Source organism: Condylura cristata, unplaced genomic scaffold (genome assembly GCF_000260355.1).
Source record: "Condylura cristata isolate star-nosed mole 26May11 unplaced genomic scaffold, ConCri1.0 scaffold00014, whole genome shotgun sequence".
Lineage (NCBI taxonomy): Eukaryota > Metazoa > Chordata > Mammalia > Eulipotyphla > Talpidae > Condylura > Condylura cristata.
In genome coordinates, this window is record NW_004567115.1 from 31438503 (window position 1) to 31462449 (window position 23947).

At 42.0% G+C, this 23947-nt stretch overlaps 1 protein-coding gene across 1 annotated transcript in view; it reads right to left on the reverse strand.

The window, feature by feature from the left end:
• Positions 1-12784, reverse strand: part of KCNAB1 (potassium channel, voltage gated subfamily A regulatory beta subunit 1) — a 198112-nt gene extending 185328 nt beyond the window's left edge. The window contains exon 1 of the mRNA XM_004682320.2: positions 11664-12784. Coding sequence (XP_004682377.1) covers positions 11664-11884 — 221 coding nt within the window. The 5' untranslated portion in view covers positions 11885-12784. The remainder of the gene's footprint in view (positions 1-11663) is intronic.
• Positions 12785-23947: the final 11163 nt, after the last annotated feature.

Sequence of the window (23947 nt, forward strand, 5' to 3'; positions counted from 1 at the left end):
CAGGTCTTGTGAAGTCCTCAGGAAACTTCTCGTGAAATCTGATCTCCTCAAGTAAACATCTATCTTGGATTAAGGAATGACCCTTGGCTTCCCAGGTGGCACAGAGGTTAGTCTCAGCACTACCAAGCAATCACTAACCACTGCTGCCTGAGTCAGATCCCCAGCCAGAAAGCTGACCCACATGGTGAGGCAGACCTCTCTTGACTCCCACTGCTCCCCTCAGCTGTGTATTTCAGTACATCTGCCTGTTCTGCTCCCCACTGTCTCCGGTGAATCCACACACACACACACACACACACACACACACACACCTCCAACCCCACACCTCTGGACAACATCCCAGTTATACACAAAAATAAATGAATAAAAGTTATTTTAAAAAGGAATGATTCTGAGCTTTTCCAGACTAAGCAGTCAGTCTCCTGATTTCTAGAAGTCTCTTTACAACTTGTTTATTTTCTCTTCATTAAAAGTGAACAAATGCATTTTTTTTTTCCATCAAGTTGAAAATGCTCTGGAAACAGGCAAAGTCTTCTTCAAAGCATCGCCAGTCTTCTCAGTAAATGCAGACTAATACTGTAGGAGAACTGGTGCATGTCGGGGCAGGAAATGGAGTAGGCAGTGAGTCAAAGATTTATTTTCATCAAATATCTCAGAGGATTATTTGCTGATTCTTGAGTTGAAAGAGAAGTAGCATTCATTAAAGCCATATTATTTACACAGTTGATTTTTATAGTGAGGTTGTGGCAATAGTCTTAGGCCCAAGAAGCTAACAAATCCCCAGTAACATAAGAACCAAGTTTAAAGAGGAAACTAATCTCAAAGAAATGGAAAGGAGGATACTTTATTAGCATATGTTCTTCAGGAAAGCACTTGCTTTTCTTATATAAGAGCCTGTTAAACCAGATGGGCCTTCCAGTAGACACAGACTCCTGAAGCAGAACTCTGTGCTTGGAATTTCCTGCAGTGAATCCCCCTCAGGGCCACTGTCCTAAAAAGTGGCAATTACCAACACTGAAAACTTCTGTTAATAATACTAGTCATGCATTCAGATGGCCAAAAGGCATGTGGAAAAAACACTCAGAATCATTTATTATCAAATCAAGCCCACAATAAAATGTCATGTCACATCCCTGAGAATGGCCCGTATCAAAAAGATCAGATACAATACGTGTTAGTAAGAAGGTGGAGGGAAAGGAACACTCTTACTCTGCTGGTGGGAATGTAGACTAGTCCAGTCCCAATGGACAACAGTATGGAGGTTTCTCAAAATATAAAAAAAAAAAATGGGTCTACCATACAATCCAGAAATTCTACTCCTGGGTAGCTATCAAAAAAATGCAAAAGCACCAATTGCAACAGTCAAGTTATGAAATTAACCTAAGTGCCCAAAGAAAGATGAGTGGGTTAAGAAGATGTGTACATGCGCGATTGGAAATTACTCAACTATCAAAATGATGAACTCTTGCCATTGGCAATGACATTGCTAGACCAGGAGGGGATCGTGCTCAGTGAAATTAATCACTGTACCCTATACAATAAATCACAAAAGTAGAAGATGGTTTCATTCATATTTGGAATACAGAAAAACAAAGGGACAGACAAACCAAAACAAGAAAATCTAGAAATCTGACTCTAACATTGAGCTACCAGAGGGGAAAGGGGAGGGTGGAGAGCATAGAAGGGAGAAGGTGCAAAGGACTACTGTGGTGGACTTTGGATGATTTGGTGAAGGCCATGGTGTGGAGAGTTATGATCCCATGCTTCAAAAATCATATACAGTGCTGTAAATCAATGTTACCTCAATTAAACAAAATTATCCCCAAAATGGTCAAAAAAAGCAAAAACAAAACTATACTAGTCACACATAGTTACTTTTACATTTAAACCTGCTAGGTGAAAAAGAAGTCTTCTCTTATAGAGTTTATCAAATAGCAAATTAGTCTTACTAAAAACAGGTTGTTTTCCTTGCTGGATACTCAACTACCATCGAAACCTAGATATCAAATTTGATCTTTTCATATTTCTTTATCCACGAGTTTTCAGCTGTCACCAGTGTAATCTTTAGAGCTCGTAAGAACTACTGTGTATCAGCATAGTCATCTTCTTTATTCTAAAATATTGGTTAGAATGAAAAACAATTCCTCACAACAATTCTGTCAAAGATTGGCTCAGGTTTTCTGTAATTATTTTTCCCTTAAAACAAATGCAAAAAGGACAACCAAGTATGTTTCTGGTATTAGGCAATCTTGTGCTTCCGTACTGAAAAGTCCAGACTTTTCCTTGGAATTTTCTCCAACTGCAGATGACTTAGAGTCACTCTCATCATCCCATGGGGGGCTTAGTGAGAGTCAGTCACAGCTGGGGATGAGCAGACAAAATCTAGGAGGAAATCACAGGAACCATTCTGGAAATTAGGAGTCTGAATCGTAGTAATGGTTTCCAAGCACCAGAAGTCTAGAAAGAAGGTTATCATTACTAGTTGCTTTTCCTTTCAACCCAGGACAGAACAACAAGCTCTGAATGCATCTTGGAAGAAGCTGAGTTTTGTATGGTGGCCTTGTTTTGGGCTCTTGGAGAGTTTAGCAGCGAATAGGTCAGGTGAGCAGGTACTAAATGGGAAGGAATCCCCCTGGCCAGTGTCCACAGGATGCCGGTGTTCCCACCTCAGTGCTGTGCCCCGGCTTTCTTGCCCTCCTTCTTCTCTTCATTTTCCAGCCTGACTGGTCCGTGAGCCCAACAAACATGAATTTTAACTACCTTCCCCTTTCAGGGCTTAGTGAATGATTCTAATTCTTAGAAAGAAGAGCCAAATTTTTTCATGACTGCCATGAAAGGAGATTATACAATATTTCTTCAGGGGCCTTTACAAGTAGTTACTGCACAGTGCAAATTGGAAACGCAGGACAGATTTCTCACGAGAACTGGACCAGATGGCCCAAGCGAGTCCTCTGAGTCTGCCCAGTTGTTGCCTCCAAGAAAAAAAAAATCACAGCTGGGCTTCTGTTGTGGTCTCCAATCTGAGGAACTGAAAGTCAACCTGCAATGGGAACTTTTTTTTAAAAGATTTTATTATTTATTTGTGCATACAGAACTGAGGTACACCACTCCGGGGTGGTGAGGGGATTCCCCAGAGACAGAGTGGGGAGCAGAACAGGCAGATCCATGAAGTACACTGCTGAGGGGAGCAGCAGGCGGGTCAGGAGAGGTCTGCCACCGTGTGGATCACCTCCCGGGCAGGCGGGGATCGAACTCATGCTGAAGTGACTTTAGCTTCTTAGTGCTGTGCTTTAACCTGCTGCACCACCAGGGAGGGCCCGCAATGGAAATTTTTAAATGTGCTGCATTTTGATTCTGAGTGTCAGACGCTGATTTTCAAAGCCATCTCCCAATCACTGGGAGAGTGAAATATGCTTGGCACAGAAAGCCCAGTGTGTGTCTTGCATCCCAGGTTGGCAGAGAGCACCGTCTCATACCCACACCCATGGTTTAGTGGCAAAACCAGCACTTTTGATGCTCAGATGCTAAGCATGCTGTCATCTGGACATTAATTTATGTCCCGTTTAGAACATGTGCAAGTAGATAGAAGTCTGGGTAGCACTTTAGGGTCCTCACCACTCTGCAGGAGACCAAGAAGTCTGGGGTGGCTTTCCAGGCACAAAGTCTTCATTTCTTTATACAAAAGCATGAACCACAAACTGTGCTTGTGTATAGAAGGAAACTGTCCCTTCTCCAGGCTTTTTCTCTGAGTTGAAATGGGGCATAATCAAGAAGCCGCAGTGGGGAAGTAACTAGAGTGCTGGGAGACCTGAGTTTGGCCTTGACCTTCCCAGCAGAACCCTCATGTGCACCAAGGAACTGGCCTTGCTCTATGAAATAATGTGATTGGGCTAGATGACATCTCAATTGCCATCTATGATTTTCTATGTAGTTTGCAGCTAACATCATCCTAGCAATCATATAGGATTAATAATTTTCAATGTTGAAATGGAAATGGAAAAGACATTTGCCTTAAATTCTTCAGTCTCTGTCACTTGATTTCTAATTCTGAAAAGAATGAAGAATTTAAAAAAGAAATATTTTTAAGCATATAACATGATTAACTTGCAAAAATGAGTAATTTTAAAATTATGTCTAAAGGTTATTTATCTGAATGATTTGAAATTCTTGCAGATAAATATATGAATTGATGTTTGTGAATTCAGTTCCTCTTATAAAAGGGTTTTCTCTCCCAAAAGGAATTTTGAAGAATACTCAAGGAATCCAAGAGTCCTATTGTTCAATCCTATTTGCTGGATCAGTATCTCATACTGTTTATGAATTAATATACTAATGATGGACTATGAGTTTGCAAGAGCATAGTCAACTTTACGAATCTGATTTCCTATTTTCCTTTCAGAACATTTTTTCAAATTGCCACAAGTCGAAATCTTTGCAGAACTAAAAAAATATCTAAAAAGCAAGTCACTTTCATGACTTAGTTTTTCATTAAGGTGACATTGGCTTACAACACTGTTTATGATTCAGAAATAAAGGCTCCCATGTCTTCAGGTGTTGCCACCATACCACAACCACCAAAGGTGCGCAAAGCCCATTGTGTCTCCAACCCCCTTCCCCAAACTTCTAAAGAGGGTTGTTGAGTAAACTTGGAACTAAGGGCCCCATCTAGAACAAGCCAACTGAAGATTCTAGAACACTTTGGAAGGGTTTCTTCACTTCTCTCTCTCTCTCTCTCTCTCTCTCTCTCTCTCACACACACACACACACACACGCGCGCGCACACACTTCCAAATCGATGGAACTGGAACAAAGTTTCCTAACAACTTCTGGGAGCCTCCCACCCTTCCTACCATTTTCTCACCATCCCATGGATGCCAGACTTCTGACTGGTGCCTTGCAGAGGTGGAATAAACTCATTGAGATTGAATCAGCAACTCATTTTCAGGAAGATTTCTCCACCTCCCCATATTCCCATTTTGCTTTGAGGAAGAGAGGAAAGCCCACATCCATGGGTGTCAGTGGAAATGACAATGGTATTCTTTACCAAAAAACTGGCACTTTAAATAATCAAGCTGCTCTCTTCTCTGGACCTAAATCAAATATTTCTATTTGAAACACAGCCACAGAGCTGGCTCTTCTCTGCCGCCTCTTCAGCCCACCTATTTCCTCCCACTTTTCCCCATACGGAGGTTTACAAGTGTGTATGCCTGTGTATTCTCTTTTTCTCTCCCTCTCTTCTTCTCCCTCTCTCTCTTTCTCTGTCTCCCTTTTACGTAATCAGCTGACAAGATTGATTGTTCACTTCAATTGCTTTGATTCACATCTACCCACCATTCGTGGGAGGTAAAGAGCAGTTGAGTGAGATGTGAGCTTTACTGAGGCTGAGAGAGGAATGGCATGGGAAAGGCATCCACTCTGAGATTTTCTATGTAGTTTTGATTCTTTCTATCAAAATAGAGTGCTATAGCTGCTGGTGGGAATACAAACTAATACAACCACCATCGAAAAACTGTTTGGAGCTTTCTCAAACTGCTAAAAATGGAGCATATGACCCAGCAATCCCACTCCTAGTATCTACCCAAAAGACACAAAAATACTGATTCAAAAAGACACCTGTTCCCCATGTTTATTGCTGCTTTTTTGACAATAGGGGAGACATGGAATCAATCCAAATGTCCAAAAGTAGATGATAGGGTTAAAAAGATGTGGTATATATACACAATGGAATATTACTCAGCAATCAAAAAGATAAACTCGTGGTTTTTTTGCAGCAAACTGGATGGAGCTGGAAGGGATTATGCTTAGTGAAATAAACCAGAAAGAAAAAGAAAAATATTGGATTGTTTCACTCATAGCAGGAGCATAAAGGACTGGGGGGGGGGAAAAAAAAATAATGAACAACTATATAACAGATAATTTATGGGGGTAGAGTGGGGAATGGGATCACAAAAGGGGAATGGGGGCAGTGCACTGCACTATGGTGATGGCACACGGGTGATTTGGTGATGGGAAGCCCATGGGGATTACAACTGAGATAGAAAAAGGTACAAAATAATGTAAAAACAAACTATTATATTAATAATAATTTTTAAAAAACTAGGAAGTGTTCCAATTCCAGAGGATAAATTTTTGTCCCCTTTTTTCTCCACTTTTTCCTATTGCCTCCCTATATCCCCCATCATTACCTCACTCCAGAAACACTTAAATAAACTATTATAATAAAAAAATAGGGTGCAATGGAATTCAATTTAAATTCTCTTACTTCAAGCTCATAACTCTCAGATTATCTTTTTTATCTTTTTGAACAACTGGCAAATTAATTCTTTCTTAATAAAACTTCATAGACACCTTGTTCAAATCTCCACAATGGTTCTCCATTGCTGGTGTTCAATTCAAGTTTAAATAACTTATCCTAGCCTCCAACATGCCATACTCTATTCAACCTCTCTTTACCTCTGCGAGATTCTCTCTCACTACTTCCTGGCATATAGCCTTCTGTGCAAATTCATTATTTCTTACCAATACATCTAAAGTCTTGGGGTCATACTTCCTTTCTTCCTCTCATGGTATTTTCTGTCCAAGCTCTACTCGCCTTTCTAAGTCACCGCTATCTCCAGAATTAACATAACATCCCATATATATAGTCATTCATTTCCCAAGCATTTACTTAGTAGCTATAATGTGTCTGTTCCAGGTTAGATTCTAGAGTTATGGAAATGAATAAGACCCAGTCAGTCCTCAAGCCGTTCATGGACTAATGGGTAAGACACAGATGCAAATAGATAACAGCAAAACATATGTGATCAGTCACTAACATAACTCAAGTAAAAGTCAGAGGCAACGGGGAATAAACAAGTAAGAACTCGATGTGGGAAGGTTTCACAGGAAAAGTAAATATAGAGTTGGGTGTCAGAGTACAAATAATAGTTTACCTGACTGATTATAAGGGGTAGAATTCCAAAGTTGAAGGACAGCATGGAAAATGATACAGAGGCAAAAAATAATAAGAAATTTCAGGGTACTGTAAGTCCTCTTTCAAGTACTTCTGATAAAGCTTGAGGTGATATAAGAACAGAGTGGTGACTGGAAAGCATGATGGAAGCCAGACCGTGAAGAACTTTACATGTCATGTAGCTTAGTGTGCATATTATCCCCTGAGCTTTTGAATGACATTGACAGAATCTTGTAAAAAAAAAAAACATTATAATTGAAGCTATCTAATACATGCTAAAAGTCTTGATTATGACCACCTGATTGACAACGAATGGTGAAAAATTAAAAAAAAAAAAACTATGAAACATCCAGACCACAAAATATTATTTGGCAATAAAAAGGAATGATCTATCAATACACACAACCACTTGAGTGAGCCTCAAGAGAGTCATGCTGCATGAACAAAATATATAGTCACTTCCAAAATACTGCATGATTCCATTTATATTCCACTTGTAAGTGCTCAAAAGAGCAATATTATAGAGCTGAATCACAGAATTAGGGTTGGGGAACAGGAAGTGGATGTGGCTATAAGAGGTCATATGAAGAACTTTGTGGTGGTGAAATATGCTGATTCTTCTTGTAGCACTGGGTCCTGGGTCCACAAATTTCTATATGTGGTAAAGTTGCATAGACAAATAGACATGCTTACATATATGGTTTATAACTAGTAAAATCTGAAAAAAAAAGTTGTGAATTGCAGCAATGTCAATATACTAGTTTTGATTTGCTGTGCTATCATTAAGAGAGGTAGTATCACTAGGAAAAAACAGATTAAGGGTACAGAGAAATTTCCTGTATTGGGATATTTTTTGCATTTTCCTTTGAATCTATAATTAGTTTAAATAATGTTTTCAATGGTGACATAAAGGCAAAGTATCATTAAGCTGAAAAACTGGATAAAATCTAAACTCTAGAGTTAGTGAAATCTAAAGATGATTGTCCAGACAACAGTTCTTCTTTGAAAGAATTCTCTTTAGAATTTTAAAATATGCTCTATGTAATTATACAACATAAGGTTATGTTGACCTGGAGGAATATATTTTTGATAAATGTTTTCTTAATGAAATTGGGTCCCTCAGCAGTCAAATTGCTATAGAACAAAAGTAACAATTCCAGAATATGAGAGGTGGGTAGCTTATGAGTGCAAAGTTGCTCGATTCTGAAATAACAGAGGCTCTGAGATTAGCCAAACATGAATAGCCTGATCACTCTAGGAAACCCGCGGGGATTACAACTGAGATGAAAGAATGTCCAAAATGAAGAATAACATAAATATACATATATATAGTAAAATAATTTTTAAAAGAAAAAAGCTAAAAAACAAATAAATCTGATTGTTCTGAGAGATTTAGTTCTCTTAGGATGAAAAGTTCATATATGTATCTAAGTCTATCCTGTATGGTTACAGCATGAACATCAAACTAACATAGTGTGATGAACTCCAAGGTCAACACATACAAAATTAAAATAAAGGAACTCTCATGAGTTAACAAAGCACAGATGTAAAGTATAAGAAAAAGAATAGCCCTTGGTTACTTACTTACAACACAGTCCCCAGGATAAAAAGTAAGTGGGATCTTGTTCTTTGGGGCTGTCAGTATCATTTAACTAGAAGATGGTTTTAAGGAATTTTTTTTAACTTCAACTTTGAAACAATAGCTAGTTTTATGCAAGATTTTTGCACAATGGTGTTGTGATTTTAATAGTGGCTTGAGCACTTTATTCTTGCAAAATTCAGATGCTTCACACAAATATATATTAATTCTTTCTAGAATCCCAAGTAAGTTTTTGATTAATGGGTGGTAAGCAGGAACTAAAATATGAGTTGGGCCTTAGATATCATAGAGTATGATATGAGTAGAAGACATTCTACATATTTATCAACACTGTAGTCTGGTCCTAGATTAGCAGGTATCACCTTACTGCAATATTGGAACCTGAAAGAAGTTCCTAGAATGGCAAATGGCTGGCAGATAAGGGTAATATTACTCATGTCCCACACTGCAGCCATGTATCCTGGAACTGAAGCAGAGGTGGTAACATCAAATGGACAAGCTAAGTTTGCCCAGGCATAGCTGTATCATCCCTAAAACACAGACTTCAAAAGGATGCCTCCCATTAGATTGCTATTTTCTATGTTTTTCTTCTTTCAGATCTGTCTCCTCAACTTGAATGGAAGCCCCAACCCTTGTCTAGATCTGCACCTTCATGTAGCAAGTTCTAGTGGGATTCCTGGCGTACAGAAGTTGCTCAGTAAATATTGTTTAGTTAAATGAATGCCATAGCACTGCTTTTTGACCATTTTTGAGTAGTAAGCACTCTTTGACTTCTATGAACCCTCTCCTCAGAAAAATGCAGAGAGCATTTTGTCATCTTCTACGGGGTTCATGGATCCCAGATTAAATTATATCCATGAAATCCTTTTCAAGTGTGAGACTATTGTTATAAACACATACCATTCTTGTATCTTCAGACAACTCCTGAATCCTTAACCAAATCAATCACCACCACCCTCCATATATGGCATTTTGCTCATTTTTTGCTATCTTTATCATTAATAAATAGATCAAGCATATATGTTTGAACACAAGCACTATGTTTGAATGGCAGCAATGTGAGAGTAAAGGATAATTAGAAGACTAAAATGTTTCTAATTTTTTAATAATGTGCATGGTTAGTCTCTCTCCCTTCGACCTTTTTGTCTGTCTGTCTCCAAACCTAAGAAAGTGAAATGTACATTTGGCACAATCTCATCATCTTTTTTAAGGGTCACTCTCAGCATCTGAAAGAGGAAGCGTGTAAGTCACCTTTAAGTACACAAAGAGCTCTATCTGTCATAGAGTGGTTCCAATGAGAGGGGAGTGAGATGAGGTACTTGTCCAGTCACCATAAACAACAGAGCTCAAAGGATATTGAAGGCCACAAATGACTAACTTTCTGTCAGAGAAGAGCAGTGCTACCTTGCCAGTAATGAAAGATAGCCAAGCAAATCTCCCTCATGCACTAAGCTTTCGGCCAAGACAGACATCCATTCATTCAATCTGAGCTGAGCGGTCCTACCAGAAATATCTCAATGGAAAGCTCCTACCTCCGAAAACCCTGCTAAAATTGAACTCTTCCAACACAATGATCCAGAAATCCCTAAGACACACTGCTCCAAGGAAGGAGGCTGTTACCATTTATTTCTTCTAGTCTCAAAAAGAAAGGCCAAGGTGAGGTGCTACTAACACCCTGGGGGTCTGGCTGCCAGCAGCCTGGAGGAAGGAAGCAGCTTCTCTCCACCTGAGCAGCTGCCCTGCAAGCCATACCTCTGTGGGCATCAGGCCGGGGCTGGGCGGGTGCCACGTGGCAGCTCTAGAAAATGCCAGTGTACTGGGGACTGCAGTCCAGTTAGGGACCTGTCCCTAACTCTCATCACAGGAACTCTGGGAAAAGCCCATGCTGCCGGGCACTGCCCGGGCCAAACTGCTTCCATTGTATGGTGCCACTGAGGCAAGGACTTATAGGCCTTTAGTGGGGTTTCCCTACAGACACTTGATTTTCTTTCTTAATGATCCTCAGACAACAGTTCTTGGTGCTTTTGCAGTGAGCCTTCCTGCAACTTGGCAGAGAAACTTCTTCAATGATCACTTTTAAAGTAATTGGTTTAATGTTTATTGCAGAAACTCCACATGGGAAACAATATTAGGTGTGAATTCTTTCAATCGCATTAAGTTTCTTCCACCCAAAACCCTCATTCCTAACAAAGAAGACAGATAGCAGGATGTAAATAATGGACAAAATCATATCTGCAAACTGGAGTAAGCAAAGCCTTTGGAGAATGCACCACCAACTGCAAACACTTAGAGATGAGAAACATGGTTGTTTTAAAGAAACAAAGTCAGGAAGGATCAGGACAAAACATATAATGAAGAGGGAAGAGTCACATAAAGGAATAATAAAATTTTCTGCTTATCAAATGTAAGTCATTCTTATTAAAGAGAATATCAACTAATACCAGGAGGATTTCCATCTTCCTCTATTGTTTTATAGAAAAAGATGGAGCTTAAAATCATGTGGGAAAATTAGTAGCATTGTAATGGACTTTTTCTCACAACACACTCTGCATTTCTTTCAAGCTGTAATTGGATTTAAGTGTGGCAGTGTCCGGTCTAATTTGCCATTGTAGGTGTTTCTTCCTGCAACAAAACTTCCTTACAAGCTCTGTATAGCATGTGAGCCCTGGGTTCAAAAGGTACATAAGTCTGTGGTGTATGTACAGGAATGTAGACCAGAAACTATTTTTAATAGTATAAGGGCAGAAACTACAGTCTGTGCCAAAAAAATAGGACAAACACCTTTGCGTTTAAAAAAGCTACCCTGAGCTCAGTCCAGTCTCTAGCAGTTGTGTTATCTCCGCAGACAGGAATTCATGCATATCTAAAGTGTTTGTAACACTTCTGAACATACACAATGGGTCCCCCCTCCTTTTTTTTTTTTAAATCTCATACACACACACCCAGCACAATAGCCAATCTGTGTTCTGCACCCTCCTAAGGAGGGTGTTTTAGAGACACCTGAGAATTCTAAATGAAACAACCCACCGAGGGTCAGTGACTTTTCAAAACCCCTGCACCTTCCCCAAGGCACCTGTACACACGGAACCCCTGGGGAAGAGGGAATCATACCTATATTTCATGCCAGTCTGCTTCGCGGTGGACTCCTTGAGAGAAATGTGGTGCTGGGGGGTGAAGGTCCCCAGGCTGCGGGCGATGATAGCGACTGTGCGGAATTTGGCCCGGGCTGCGTTCACCACATTGGGGGCGGTGGAGCTCTGCTTGCTCAGAAGTCGGTCCTCGCCATTCCGACTCTTCAAATTGTGCTCTGTGCAGGCTATGGAGACTTGCATTGCTTCCCCGGGCAGCACACGGTCCCTCTCAGAACCCCACAACACAGGCGGTCACACAGGTTAGCAGCTGGGGGGCTCTGCTCGTCTTTTAACCCCTCCTTGCCCCGCGTGCCAGAGGCGCCCTCAGAGGAGAGCTGGGCAAGTGGCGGGAGTGGTTGCGGTGCAGGACAGAGTCCCCGGCACCCGGCGAAGTCAACAGTCCGTCCCGAAGTTGCAACAGCAGCTGGAAAGCAGATCTACCTCGCAGACCTTCCGGAGCGGCAATCTTGCTTGACGAAACAGCCAAATCCCTGCAATCGGGGGGATCCTGCAGATCCTAGCGCTGAGCATCCGCGCCGGCTGCTCGCAGACCCGCGGAGAGCCGGTGCGCCGGGTCTGAATGCGGGTTCCCTCTGGGCGCTGGCTCCGATCGGCGCTGGCAGACCACAGGAAGCGCCCGGCAGCCTCTGGACCACAGGCAGGATGCTCGCCACGCGCGCCCAGCATCCCCAGAGCAGCTAATCGCGCTCGGGGCCCCGGGGATTGGTAGTCTCCATGCGCTCGGGCCTCAGCTCCCTCCCAGCCGGATTCCGGGAGGACTAGGGGTTCTCAAGCGCCCTCTCCATTCATTCTCTCCGCGAGAACCTGAGTCGCCGAGTCCGCACCGACACGGGTTTGCGGCTGCACGGAGGACCAGGCAGGTCCCTTTAAGGACCTCCTTGTTTTATGTGCGGCTCGGAAGGCAAGGATCACTTCTGCTGTAGCAGAATCAGCCCGGTGGGTTGTTCATAAAGGGGGCTCTGCCCAGACTCCGACCGAATCCTGCTGCAGCACAACATTGGAGCTGGAGGATGGCAGAGTGGGGGAGCCAGCGCACGGAACGAGCCAGTGAATAACACGTGGATCTTCTGTGACTGGCGTGCTAAAGCGCAGCTTGCAAACCCCTGTTATTAGCCTTGCCAGGGTTTGTTTTCCTCTTTGCACGCTGTGTCTTAAGCAGACAAGTTTGAAGTTTCCTGAAGAGCCACCGGCAGACTTTGAGTGAAGCCTGCTGACTTGATGCTGGCTCCCAGAGAGGGCCTGAGGTGAGGGGGGGGGGGGTGCAGCACTGCAGCACCACCTGGGCAGCTAGAATGGTGGCAAGTCCACCTCCCCACCTAGACAGTCCAAGCCAGGTGGCTGGCACCACTTACACTGCTGCTGATCACCTATGGCTAGCTGCTGGACAAGATCTGCCTCAGGTCAGGGTGGACTGCAAGGCACCTCCTTCAACTCTGAAATCCACATGAAACAGGAACATCCTGACTTAGTGTCAAGTGCAAAGCAGCTACTCAATAAGTTGAACCAAACGAAGCGTTATTCGACTAGTAACTTCTTTCTCCATGCAGAATGCATGGAAATCAGACCCTCCTATGGATGTACTGACAATAAAATTGTGATTTCTCCAAAATCTGTTTTCTAAACTTGGTTCTCAATAGACCCTGCTGTCAATCGACCCTATTCATAAGCGCCAACTTTGCACTAGGCATCAGAGACAAATAACAAAGAAAGAAACAAAGAGCTGTCCTCACCCAGAACTGGCGTGTTAGTGGACGACAAGCATTTCCAGTCTTAAGGGTGGCTAGTTAACAATGTCAAGGGCATATTATGACAAGTCTGAATGAGTGGTAAAGGTTCTAAGTGTACTAGAGTTAGCAGTGTGGTGGTGACAGAAGGCTGGAGAATGTTCTTCCTTTTGAGCCACTCCCCACTTGAACTGAGCACCCGAATCTGCTTGTTTCTCAGGTGCAAGATGCACCCCAACCCAAGTTGTACTCTTAGGCAGAGACTGACTTCATGAGTTCTCAGGTGCCCAGGAGATGGATGGGGCTTTGCTGGGCATGATTCTGAAAGCAGACAGAGAGGGAGGCTGGCTTCCAGGGGTTGGCAGGTACAGAGAGCACACACAATCTGGCTGTGCAATGTGATTTTCAAAACAGTAGATCTCAGTCCTCCCTGGTTGTTCAATGGGCTAAAATGCAGCGCTATGAAGCTACACACAGACGCTTCAGCACAAGTTCGATTCCCCGCCATGGAGGTGACCCACATGGCATAGGAGACCTCTCCTATCTCACCCACTGCTCTCCTCAGTGTGTCCTTCGTAGATCTGCATCCCCCTCTGTCTCTGGTGAGACTGCCCCGTACCAGTTCTATATGCATAAATCTTTTTTAAAAACAGCAGCTCTGACCACTTTTTCCCAGTCAAACGAAGTTGTAAGAATAAAATGTATGCCCATTTTAGATTCTATTACAGACATGAATCTTAGTACTTGTAACCTGTAGATAAGATTTAAACCACACCATGGAATCTCATTTTTTACATTCTCTGCCCTTGCCACTCCTCACTTTAAAGAACAAACACATGTGTGGGAGGAGGTAACGTTACCATGGGCTGAGGGCTGTGGAGATGGACAGACGAACCAAGGTCAGCTTTTAATGCTCAGCTCCAAGGAAGGAGTTCTTAAGCAAATCTCTGTTCCCTGGAATGAATAACAGTGAGCAGAGAGGAAGCAAATCATTAGAACCTTTATTTTTTTCACACTAAGCTGGCTCCTCTGAGATGATCAATGCAATCAGGAAAACAGTCAAAGTGAGAAGAGGAAGTGGGAGGAATCGGAAGGAATAGCTCATGAAAAAGGAAAACAAAGCTGTCTAGAAAGCAAGACAGAGTGTTGTGACTGCCAAAGGGCAGAGGGGTCAGAGCTGGCAGCCTGGGTTGGGGGACCGAGGCCTGGGGAAGAGAGCTGCCAGTTCTGTGGGAGGAAGGGGAAAGCTGGCCGTGCGGGCGATCTGGACACTTAGCCCAAGCAACTTTCAAGTTTGCCAAGAACTAGCAGAGCAGTGCCTGCAAGCAGAACCCAACCAGGACTGGGAACAGGTTATCAGAATAAAGCATGCAAGGAAGAGAGCCTCTGAGTCACCTTTCATCCCCCACAAGACCTAGCAGAGTGCCTTGTGCATTGCAGCCTTCGCTCTATAAATAATTGAGAGCGGGAGATAAGGAAGCAGAGGAAGGGAGGAGGCAGCAAGTAAGCAAGGGAGGTATACGGGAAAATGCCAAATTCTTGGATGAACTTCATTTCTTAAGAAAAAAACCCTGCACATTCTAGTTTCACATGCCTGCTTGCTTAAAAGCAGCAAATAATTGCCCCACATTCATGTCTGTACCCTTTGTGTTTAAACAAGTGCGAGCCTTTAGAACCAGCCTCAAAGAGAATCGCAGACCAAAGGCACCGATACTCACAGTGCAGCCTTTTCTGCTGCCCGCAGTGCACCTTTCCAGGTCTGACCCCACGGAGCTCTGACAGCCAGGCTGCAGCTGGGTGACTTGCCCCAGGCTTCCAGAATTAATGGAGCAGCAGGTCTCCAGAGCCTGAAATTAAGTAACTGTTGGCTGTGAGAATGCTCATTCCTAATAAGTTTGTGCTCACAGGCCACATGCTAATCAAACTGGGGAAATGAGATTTGGGGATGCAGCCTTTCCTGGTCATACAACAGGATTTGCAGGAGTTCTTGCTAATTTTATTTCAGGTTCAAGTAAGACCCATAAATATAGAGATAGATGCAGATGTAGGTCGAGAGACAGATGCAGCTATAAATATAGAGGTAGATATTGTGAGCTGAGTTGGATTCCCCCAAAGCATGTGTTGAAGTCCTGCATCTCCGTAACTCCCCTGGAATGGGTCTGTATTGGAACTAGACCCTTTACAGAGCGCACTGACGTCAAAAGAGGTCATTAAATCCAACAAGCCTGGTAAGAAGAGACTCAGACAGCTAAGAAGAGACTCAAACACTTTCAGCGGGAAGACCCTGTAAGATGAGGAGAGAGAGGGCCCTCTGTACACCAAGGAGAGAGGCCAACCCAGCTGACACCTGGATCTTGGACTTCTAACCTCCAGCACGATAAAAAAACTATTTCCATTGTTTCAGCTGCCTAGTTCATGGTCCTTTCTTGGGGCACCCTCACAAACTAATACAGATATAGACATTGTTTTTGCTTTAATTCTCATGTTACTGGTCAAGAAAAATTCTCAGAGCTCGCTAAGAAAGTTGCTCCTAAAAGTTATGTGTGAGCACAATGGGCATCATTCTCGTGCCACTCAGTAGTCCTAAGACAATAATACAAGTGTTCTCCAAAGACCTCCACGCACAATTCACTGACTCCTTTCCACAAAGTCCTAAAGCCTCTGCGTGGTGTTTTCCCTGTTTTTATAGATCTCCTTATTCTGCCCATTTGCTCAGTGAAGTCGGGCTTCCTACTGGGCCTCTGGAAACAGCAAAGCAACGGCCTAAGTGTCATGAATCGGTGGGTAGAGCGCGCCCCCACCTGCAGGCAATGCCTCGCTTTCCAGCTCACCTCCATCACTTTCACCCAAGAACTCTGCCAGCTATTACCGCTCTCCACGCCTCCTTTCTCATACCTGAAATATGAGGGGGTGAGCATATGTGTTTCTGAGCTCCTTTCTTTTCTTCAGATTCCACAGCTGCTTTTTAAAAAACATGAAGGTTGCAACATTGGGTAGAGTCAAATTATCACTTGCAATTTTACCTGGGTCTCGCCTGGTCTCTGCTCATTACCTGATATCTGGAATTCTTTGCCATTAATATTAGCCGAATTGGGTCACAGTGAGGGAGCTACTTGGGAGCACACTAGGCTGCTTAGCATGGGCCCTCTGTCCTATGCTCTTCAGGGAGTCTTTGCAGACACATGGAGGCCCACAGCTATAGCATCAGTGGGGCTGGGTGTGAATCCCAGCTCTGCCTCTTCCTTCCCACACGCTGTGACCAGGATGCTTTTCTTCTCTGCACCTCAGTTGCCTCACAGAAAAAAGTGATGCAGGAATATACCTCTCTGAAGAATTGCCAGGATGCATAAAATAATGGTAATTTCTTTTTCTTCTTTTTTCAAAATTCCTTGTGTTTTTTTTTTAAAGATTTTATTTATTTTAGTGTTCTAGTGTAAAGGAACTGGGGGACAGACCAGAGGTACCAGAGGGTGAAAGGATTCCCCAAAGACAGGATGAGGAGCAAACAGGCAGACAACTGAAATATACTGCGGAGGGGAGCAGCGAGCGGGTCAGGAGAGGTCTGCTGCACCCTGAGGGTCAGCTCCCTGGCTGGGGATCATGGGGAACAGGGGTGAATAGGAATTGAACTGAGGTTGTAGCAGTGGTAGCACACTGAGACTTAACCTCTAGGCCACCAGAAAGGCCCAACACCTGGTAACTTAAAAGTATCATCTGAAAAACTGGGAGGCAAGGAAGCCGTTAATCACTATGGAAGGCCGCTCAGCATGAGACCTCTGCAGTTACTAGCGGCAATGTCACTGACACAGAGCCTCCTGTATCTTGACGTGCAACTACTCATGTAATGCACACATAATCACATACAGGTGCTATGCAGTCAGCTCCAGCCTACAGACAAGGAAAGGTGAAGCACAGAGCAGTTAAGGAACTTGCCCACAGTGATACAAGCAGGAGACTGCAGTGCAGGGATTTACCAGGGATCACCCGCCCCAGGGCTGTGGTTCTTATTCACTGTACATACTGCTCCTCCTGCAGGAAGTTTCTTGTGAGAGGGCTTTAAATAGTGCCATTTTATGCATATAATTGACAACAAGGCCTATTCTTATTATCAGTGAGAAAAAGCAATTGTATTTAAAAGTCTAAAGGTTCAGAACATTTAAATCATACATGCTTGATCTCTTTCAAGTTTGCCTTTTATCAACCTTTTCAAATAAGTCGTCATACTTTGTTCCTATTGCTCTTGAAAAAATACTTTGCCAATTTCTGATTAATTCAATTTCTTGCAAGCAAAGTCAAAACCAAATGCTTTTTGTTGAGCCCATTTAAAATTTACCATTTGTATTCCATTCGAAACCAGAGTTAGCAGAGGCCAAAAACACTCAATTCTGCAGCCAGGCAAAACTGGATTCATGCAAAAACAGAAAAGAATCTGCTAATATCTGAAGAATTTTAAACATGCCAGTGTACAGATGGCAAGCCACTTTATGTGCTCTCTATTTGTGATTAAAAGGGGAATTGTTAGGGCGAGAGTGCTATTTATCAGAAATTCTTAACATGTGCATTTGGAGAGCAAATTATTATATTTTGACAAATTGAACCAGTCATGGAAATTAGCATGGGCCCACATTTGTATGTATGGGTGCAGGTTTTAGAAAAACAGAAAGTAAAATTAAGATCAAATTGGAAATACTCAAGGCTCTGCTGAATACCAGAAACTTCCAGATGTCTACCCTTCTGCCTCTTGGGAGAAAAGTTTCCCCAATAATCCCTCTTAGGAGCTGTTGCAGATCTTCTCGTGCACTAACTTCGTGTCCAAAACCAAAACATACTTAATGAATAGTTAAGCTTTTCAATGAACTTACCGCAAACTATACCACAGCCACTGATAAATATTTTCTAGTTTGACACTTCTGACACATCAGCTATACCAGCAAGATCTCCACTGTTTATCCAGCACTTTATACATTCAAGACAAGCTGTTATCATGCAACAGAAGAAGATATGGGACAATTCAGATTATTTTGTTCAGGAGTCTTTACAGTGAATAATACCTCATAAGTGTTTCTGGAACCCAGATATAGAGTTGGCAGGAAACAGGGACACATGTTTTGTGTTGTTTTTTTTTTTAATTTTTCCCCACAAGTGACCCTCATTCTTCCTAAATTATTAGCCATTAGTGTAATTTCTGCTATTGCCTTATATTATATTAGAAAAGATGGTCAAAAACAATTGCCATGTCTTTACTCAAGAAAATGTGTTTTCAAAGACAACTAGAATTACTACATTTCATTCAATTTAAGATACCATTAACCATGAGATACACTATTATTTCACAAATCATTAAAATAAAAACTGTAGCCAGTTAATTTTAACACAATGCTTTTTTCACATCCCTTAACTTTTTAATTTTTATCAAGCTTCTTGTTAGTCTTAGGTAGAATTTTCATCCAAAATTTCACTTTTGGACATACATAAAAGGGAAAATATTTCCAAAATACAGTATGTTCACACTCAGACATTTCCATATATCATCCTTTGTGTTTATGACACAATGATGCTTTAAAAAAAAAGCACTATTATTGTTTCTGGGATATTTTTCCTCAAGCTGTTGACACTCACTCTGCAAGTTTAATCTATATAGTTTTTATATCTTTCTTCATTTTGTACATTTTTCCACCTCAGTTGTAATCCCCATGGACTTCCCATCACTTCACCCGTGTGCCATCACCATAGTCCCATGTGCTCTTCCCGCCCCAGTTTTGATCCTGTTCCCCACTCCACTGCTGTAGAATATCTCTGGTTTATAGTTGTTAGTTGATTTCGTTTTTACTTTATTACAATTACCTTTCTTCCCCCGATCCCTTACACTCCTGCTATGAGTGAAATCGTCTGGTATTTTTCTTTTCCTTTCTGGCTTATTTCACTAAGCATGATCCCTTCCAGCTCCATCCATGTCGCTGCAAATGTCATGAATTTATCTTTTTTGAATATACACAATATTCCATTGTGTATATTTATTTACGCATACAAGAAAGGGGTACAGGCCAGACATGGGCAGGGGACAGTGAGAGGATTCACCAGAGACAGTCACTCTGCAAGTTTTGATGCACATTTACAGGCTTTGGTAGCCACAGCGTGATGGCCACCGGGCCTGCAGCAACTAGAAATCACAGAAAAGGGAAAGTAAAAACAAAAACAAAGGGAAAGTATGTACTTGAAGGAATGGATGAGCTATGATGATGTCTAAAATAGCATACTGTCGAGTCTTATTTCATGATCATTTATATTTCTAAATCTAAAATATTGTGGAAAGAAAGAAGGATGGAGAGGGAGGCAATACTCTTGATTATTCATGTGGGTGCTCAGTGTTGTGTCAAAGCCTCCACATTCATTATCTCATCCCAGAGCAAAGGAGGGGAAAAAACCTTTAAATTATTTGTGCTCTAAATTCTATAGGTAGAGTTACATAAGCATTTACCTTCATCCTTGCAAAACTGAGAAGTGACTCAGACTCTAGAACTTTCCACATAAAGTCACCTTGCCTGATAGGGATAAGAAAAATAACCTGAAGGCCTTTCCAGAAATAAGTGACGGGGTCAAAATTCACATTTCAATTCCAATTTGTTGCCTCTACCCCATAATTTCTAAAAGATTTTTGTGAGAGGTGAATTCCCTCATCTCTACTCATTTTTGAAAGGGAGAAGTTTTAGCAAGAGCAGAGCTAAGATTCTATGAGATAACTTCTCATTTGAATCCTTTCCTTTGGCAGATGATCATGTGGGTGATACTCAATCTTTCAATACATTTAAAATGAAATTTATCAGGGGTTTATACAGATTAAGTTTTCACCTTGAGCTCTATCAAATACTGTATTGTCTGCAGTTTTTATAATATACCTGTATTACTCCCATAAGTCAAATAAAACAAAATTTAAAAGTTACATTTTCTATTATAAAATTTCCATGAACTCGTAATGGAAAAAATTAAAAAGCAGAATCATTTCTCTTAAGTATGTATGGGTTACATGGCAGTAAGGAGTAAAAGATGCCATGTGTGGAAGTAACTGCCAGCTTTTTACATTGTTGTATCTTTGGAGAGCTACTATTCTTGACTTTCCATGCCTGGTTTTGTGGTAGCTGCTATTGATGTTTCTGTTGCTGTTTATATAGTTGAATATTTTTCAGTGTTTATGTTACTTCATGTTATCACTGTGCATTTGTTTGCTTTTCTTATTCTTCCACATTATCCTCCTGTAAATATTTTATCATCACCATCATCAACATGTATTTTTCATCACTCAATGTCAAGGCCAAGAGGTAGATAACTCCAACCCTTCTCAGACAGGCTCAGGTCCTGACTGGGAGGGTCATTCAAGGAAGACGGTTTGCCACCTACCTTGTGTCAGGACCAGGAGTCCTGGAGTCACACACAATCACACAGTCCAGAGGGAGCGGGAGAGCACACAGAGAAACTATGGTTTCAGAAAAGATCTGGATGTTAAGACAAAGAATAACCCAGGCAAAGAAAGAGAGTATGGGGGGTAGGGGGGTGGGAGGGAGTTAAATCAGCAGAGGAAACAGTTACAGCAAAGAGGTGAGCGGAGTGGCTTGTTGGGGGGATGATGAGCAACATGAATGGAGCCCATTTGAAAAATGATTTATGTAAGAAATGATGCAACACAAATACCTATAAATCCAAGGGATCTATGGAGGATAGTGGCCTGGAATAAAAGGGGAGGTGAAGATCCCCTTCTTGGGGCCGCTGTGGGAGGTGGGAGGAAAGCTCATGCAGGATTCTGGTTCAGGGTAAGGGGTTTAAGAGGATTCTGGAAGTTCCACCTGGAAGTCAATAGGGTGGCCTGGAGGTCTAAGGAATTCAGTGCAGACAGTGGGACAGCTGAAATCTGCCTGTGGTAACTTAAAACCTGTTGACGGAAGAATAGGCTTCATGCTGGTTACAGCAGAAAGATGATGGGAAATGTTCACAGTGATTGGGACTGAAAAATCAGTTCCAAATGATAGGTACCTTATAAGTGTATCTTGACAGGTGCAAAAGTTATCTACTTCTGCAAAGAAACAAAAATATATATTCAAATATATTTGGTAAACTGGGTATTTTTGATATGTCCAAATGTTATCAATCGTTACCTGCAGGTTGTGGAGCTATGGGTAATTTTTGTTTCCTTTATTTCTATAGGATATGATTTTCTGCTGTGAGTCCATATTACTTTTGTGCCATGGAACAAAAAGAAAAACTGAATCCAGAGGAAAGAAGTGATGCTTGAGACAAGCAGCCTTTGGAGCCAAGACCAGTGACTTTTTCTATTTTGCAGCACCCGCACCTAAGAATAATGTCACCAAGCTGACTCAGCCTACATTTTAACAAATGACTATCCAGGAGATTAACCAGAATATGACCATTAAGCTTTGCTGACATGGGAAGGAGTTTAGCAAATTAAATCACTATTTGTTTCTTTAAATATCTGATATGAATTCCTGCTTGGGGGAGACAGACAAGGAGTGGCCAAGCCCACTAAGGAAACAATTAGACTACTAGGGGAGTTTTTATTAACCTAAACCTGGATAAGCCTCCCTAGTTTTGGCAGCTAGTGAAGGGAAGAGAACTTACATAAGTCCAGAGGTAATCCAATTAATATAAGCTGAGCTCCTTAGGAGAAAAGGACTTGTCCCAATATATCAACACAGCTGTGCAAAAAGGGGCTTTATTAATTCCAGTTGACTACACAGATTTATACCAGCATTGGGGATAATCGTGGAACCAGGTGGGAATCCACTATATTGGGTCCCTCTGTTGAAATTTCTGAGGTACCTCTATGACCTGAGGCTTGGCTGCAGTCTTCTGCTTTCACCCTATGCTCTTCCTTCAACTTGTTTTTTGTGTATTTCCATGAGGTGAAATTCAAGAATATACTATTTCTGTATAGATGTTAGGGAATAATTAGCTGAGGAATAGAAAAGAGGAGGGGACTGGGAAAATGTAAAGAATTTTGACTAAAATTAAGTTCAATGAAAGATGTAAAGAGCAGTTAAGCTGGCTTATAATTGACAGGTTTCCATGGGGAAGGAGCTGGTCTGTTCAGGGAAGAGGAAGTGCTGATCTTGGGCCCTCCCTGGTAGAGCAAGGGGCCCAAGGATAGCACTGTGAAGCTACCCTTAGCCTTTGCAGCATGAGTTCAATCCCAGGCCAGTGAGGTGACCCCTATGGCATGTCAGACTTCTGTCTCCCCTCAGCAATATATTAGCCCCCCTGCTCCCCTCAGCAGTATATTTCACTAGATCTGCCTGTTCCATTCCCTACTCTGTCTCTAGTGAATCCTCTCACCACTCCCTCACACCTCTGGCCTGTATCCCAGTTCTTGTATGCATAAATAAATAAACATGAAAAAAAAAAGTCTTGCAGAGCTGTTATCATAAATAATCATAAACCCAGTGGTTTTAAACAGAAGCCTATCTTCTCTGTTCTGATGGTTTAGAAGACTAGAAACAGGTAACCAGGGCTGTGCTCCTGCCAGAGACTCTGGGGACAAGTCACCCCTTGCCTGTCCAGCTGCTGGTGGCCCTCAACACTGCTGCCACAGAACTCCCATCTCTGAGATGCCTTCACAGCACCTTCTCCTACTTATACCTATTTTGTGTCTCTTCCTCCTCTGTCCCTTACAAGGATCCTTGGAATTGGAGTAGGGCCTACGTGGGTAATCCAAAGAGCTCTCATGAAAATCCCTTTCTATCCCAGAAGCAAAGATTGGGTGTCTGAGCACAAGTCTTATCACAAACCACAGCAGCTTCAGGTCCAAGGGCTGAGGTCTGGGGTATCTCTCAGCAGAGTTTCAAGGCAGAGTCAGAAATAACAGTGAGGCCATGTGTCCCTGGCACTTATGGTAGCACTGTTTATAACCAATCCAAAAAACCAAAATTAGAAGATGTGGTACATATACACAGTGGAATACTAGGCAGCAGTCAAAAAGAAAACTCATGCCATTCGCAGCCATTTGAATGGAGCTGGAAGGGATTATACTCAGTCAAATAGGTCAGAAGGAAAAAGACAAATATTGGATGGTTTTACTTACAGAAGGAATAAAGGGGAACCAAGTAAGGGTCCAGGGAAAAAAATAATAACAATAAAAAAATTAACAGGCAACTATAAATCAGAATCATTCTGCAGGGGAGGTGGAGGGAGAGGAAGGAGGGAGGAACAGAAGAGACTCTGATGATGGTGCACTATTGGTAGAGGGGAAACTTACAGGGACTATAACTGAAAGGAGAAAGAAAGCACTGTACAAAAATGAGCAATGTTGCAATATATATATATATATATATATAATTAAATTATATTTTTTTAAAAAACATCAGAAATTGAAAGCAAAAAAAGAAAAAGAGCAGAGAGGTTAGTTTCCACAGGGTTCCTCTTCTTATTTTGAGCCTCTGGAAAAATCTGGCTGTGACAATGGTCTGCTTCTGCCTCAAGTGCCTGCAGTGTCTGGATCCCCAGAGCCTGCTTG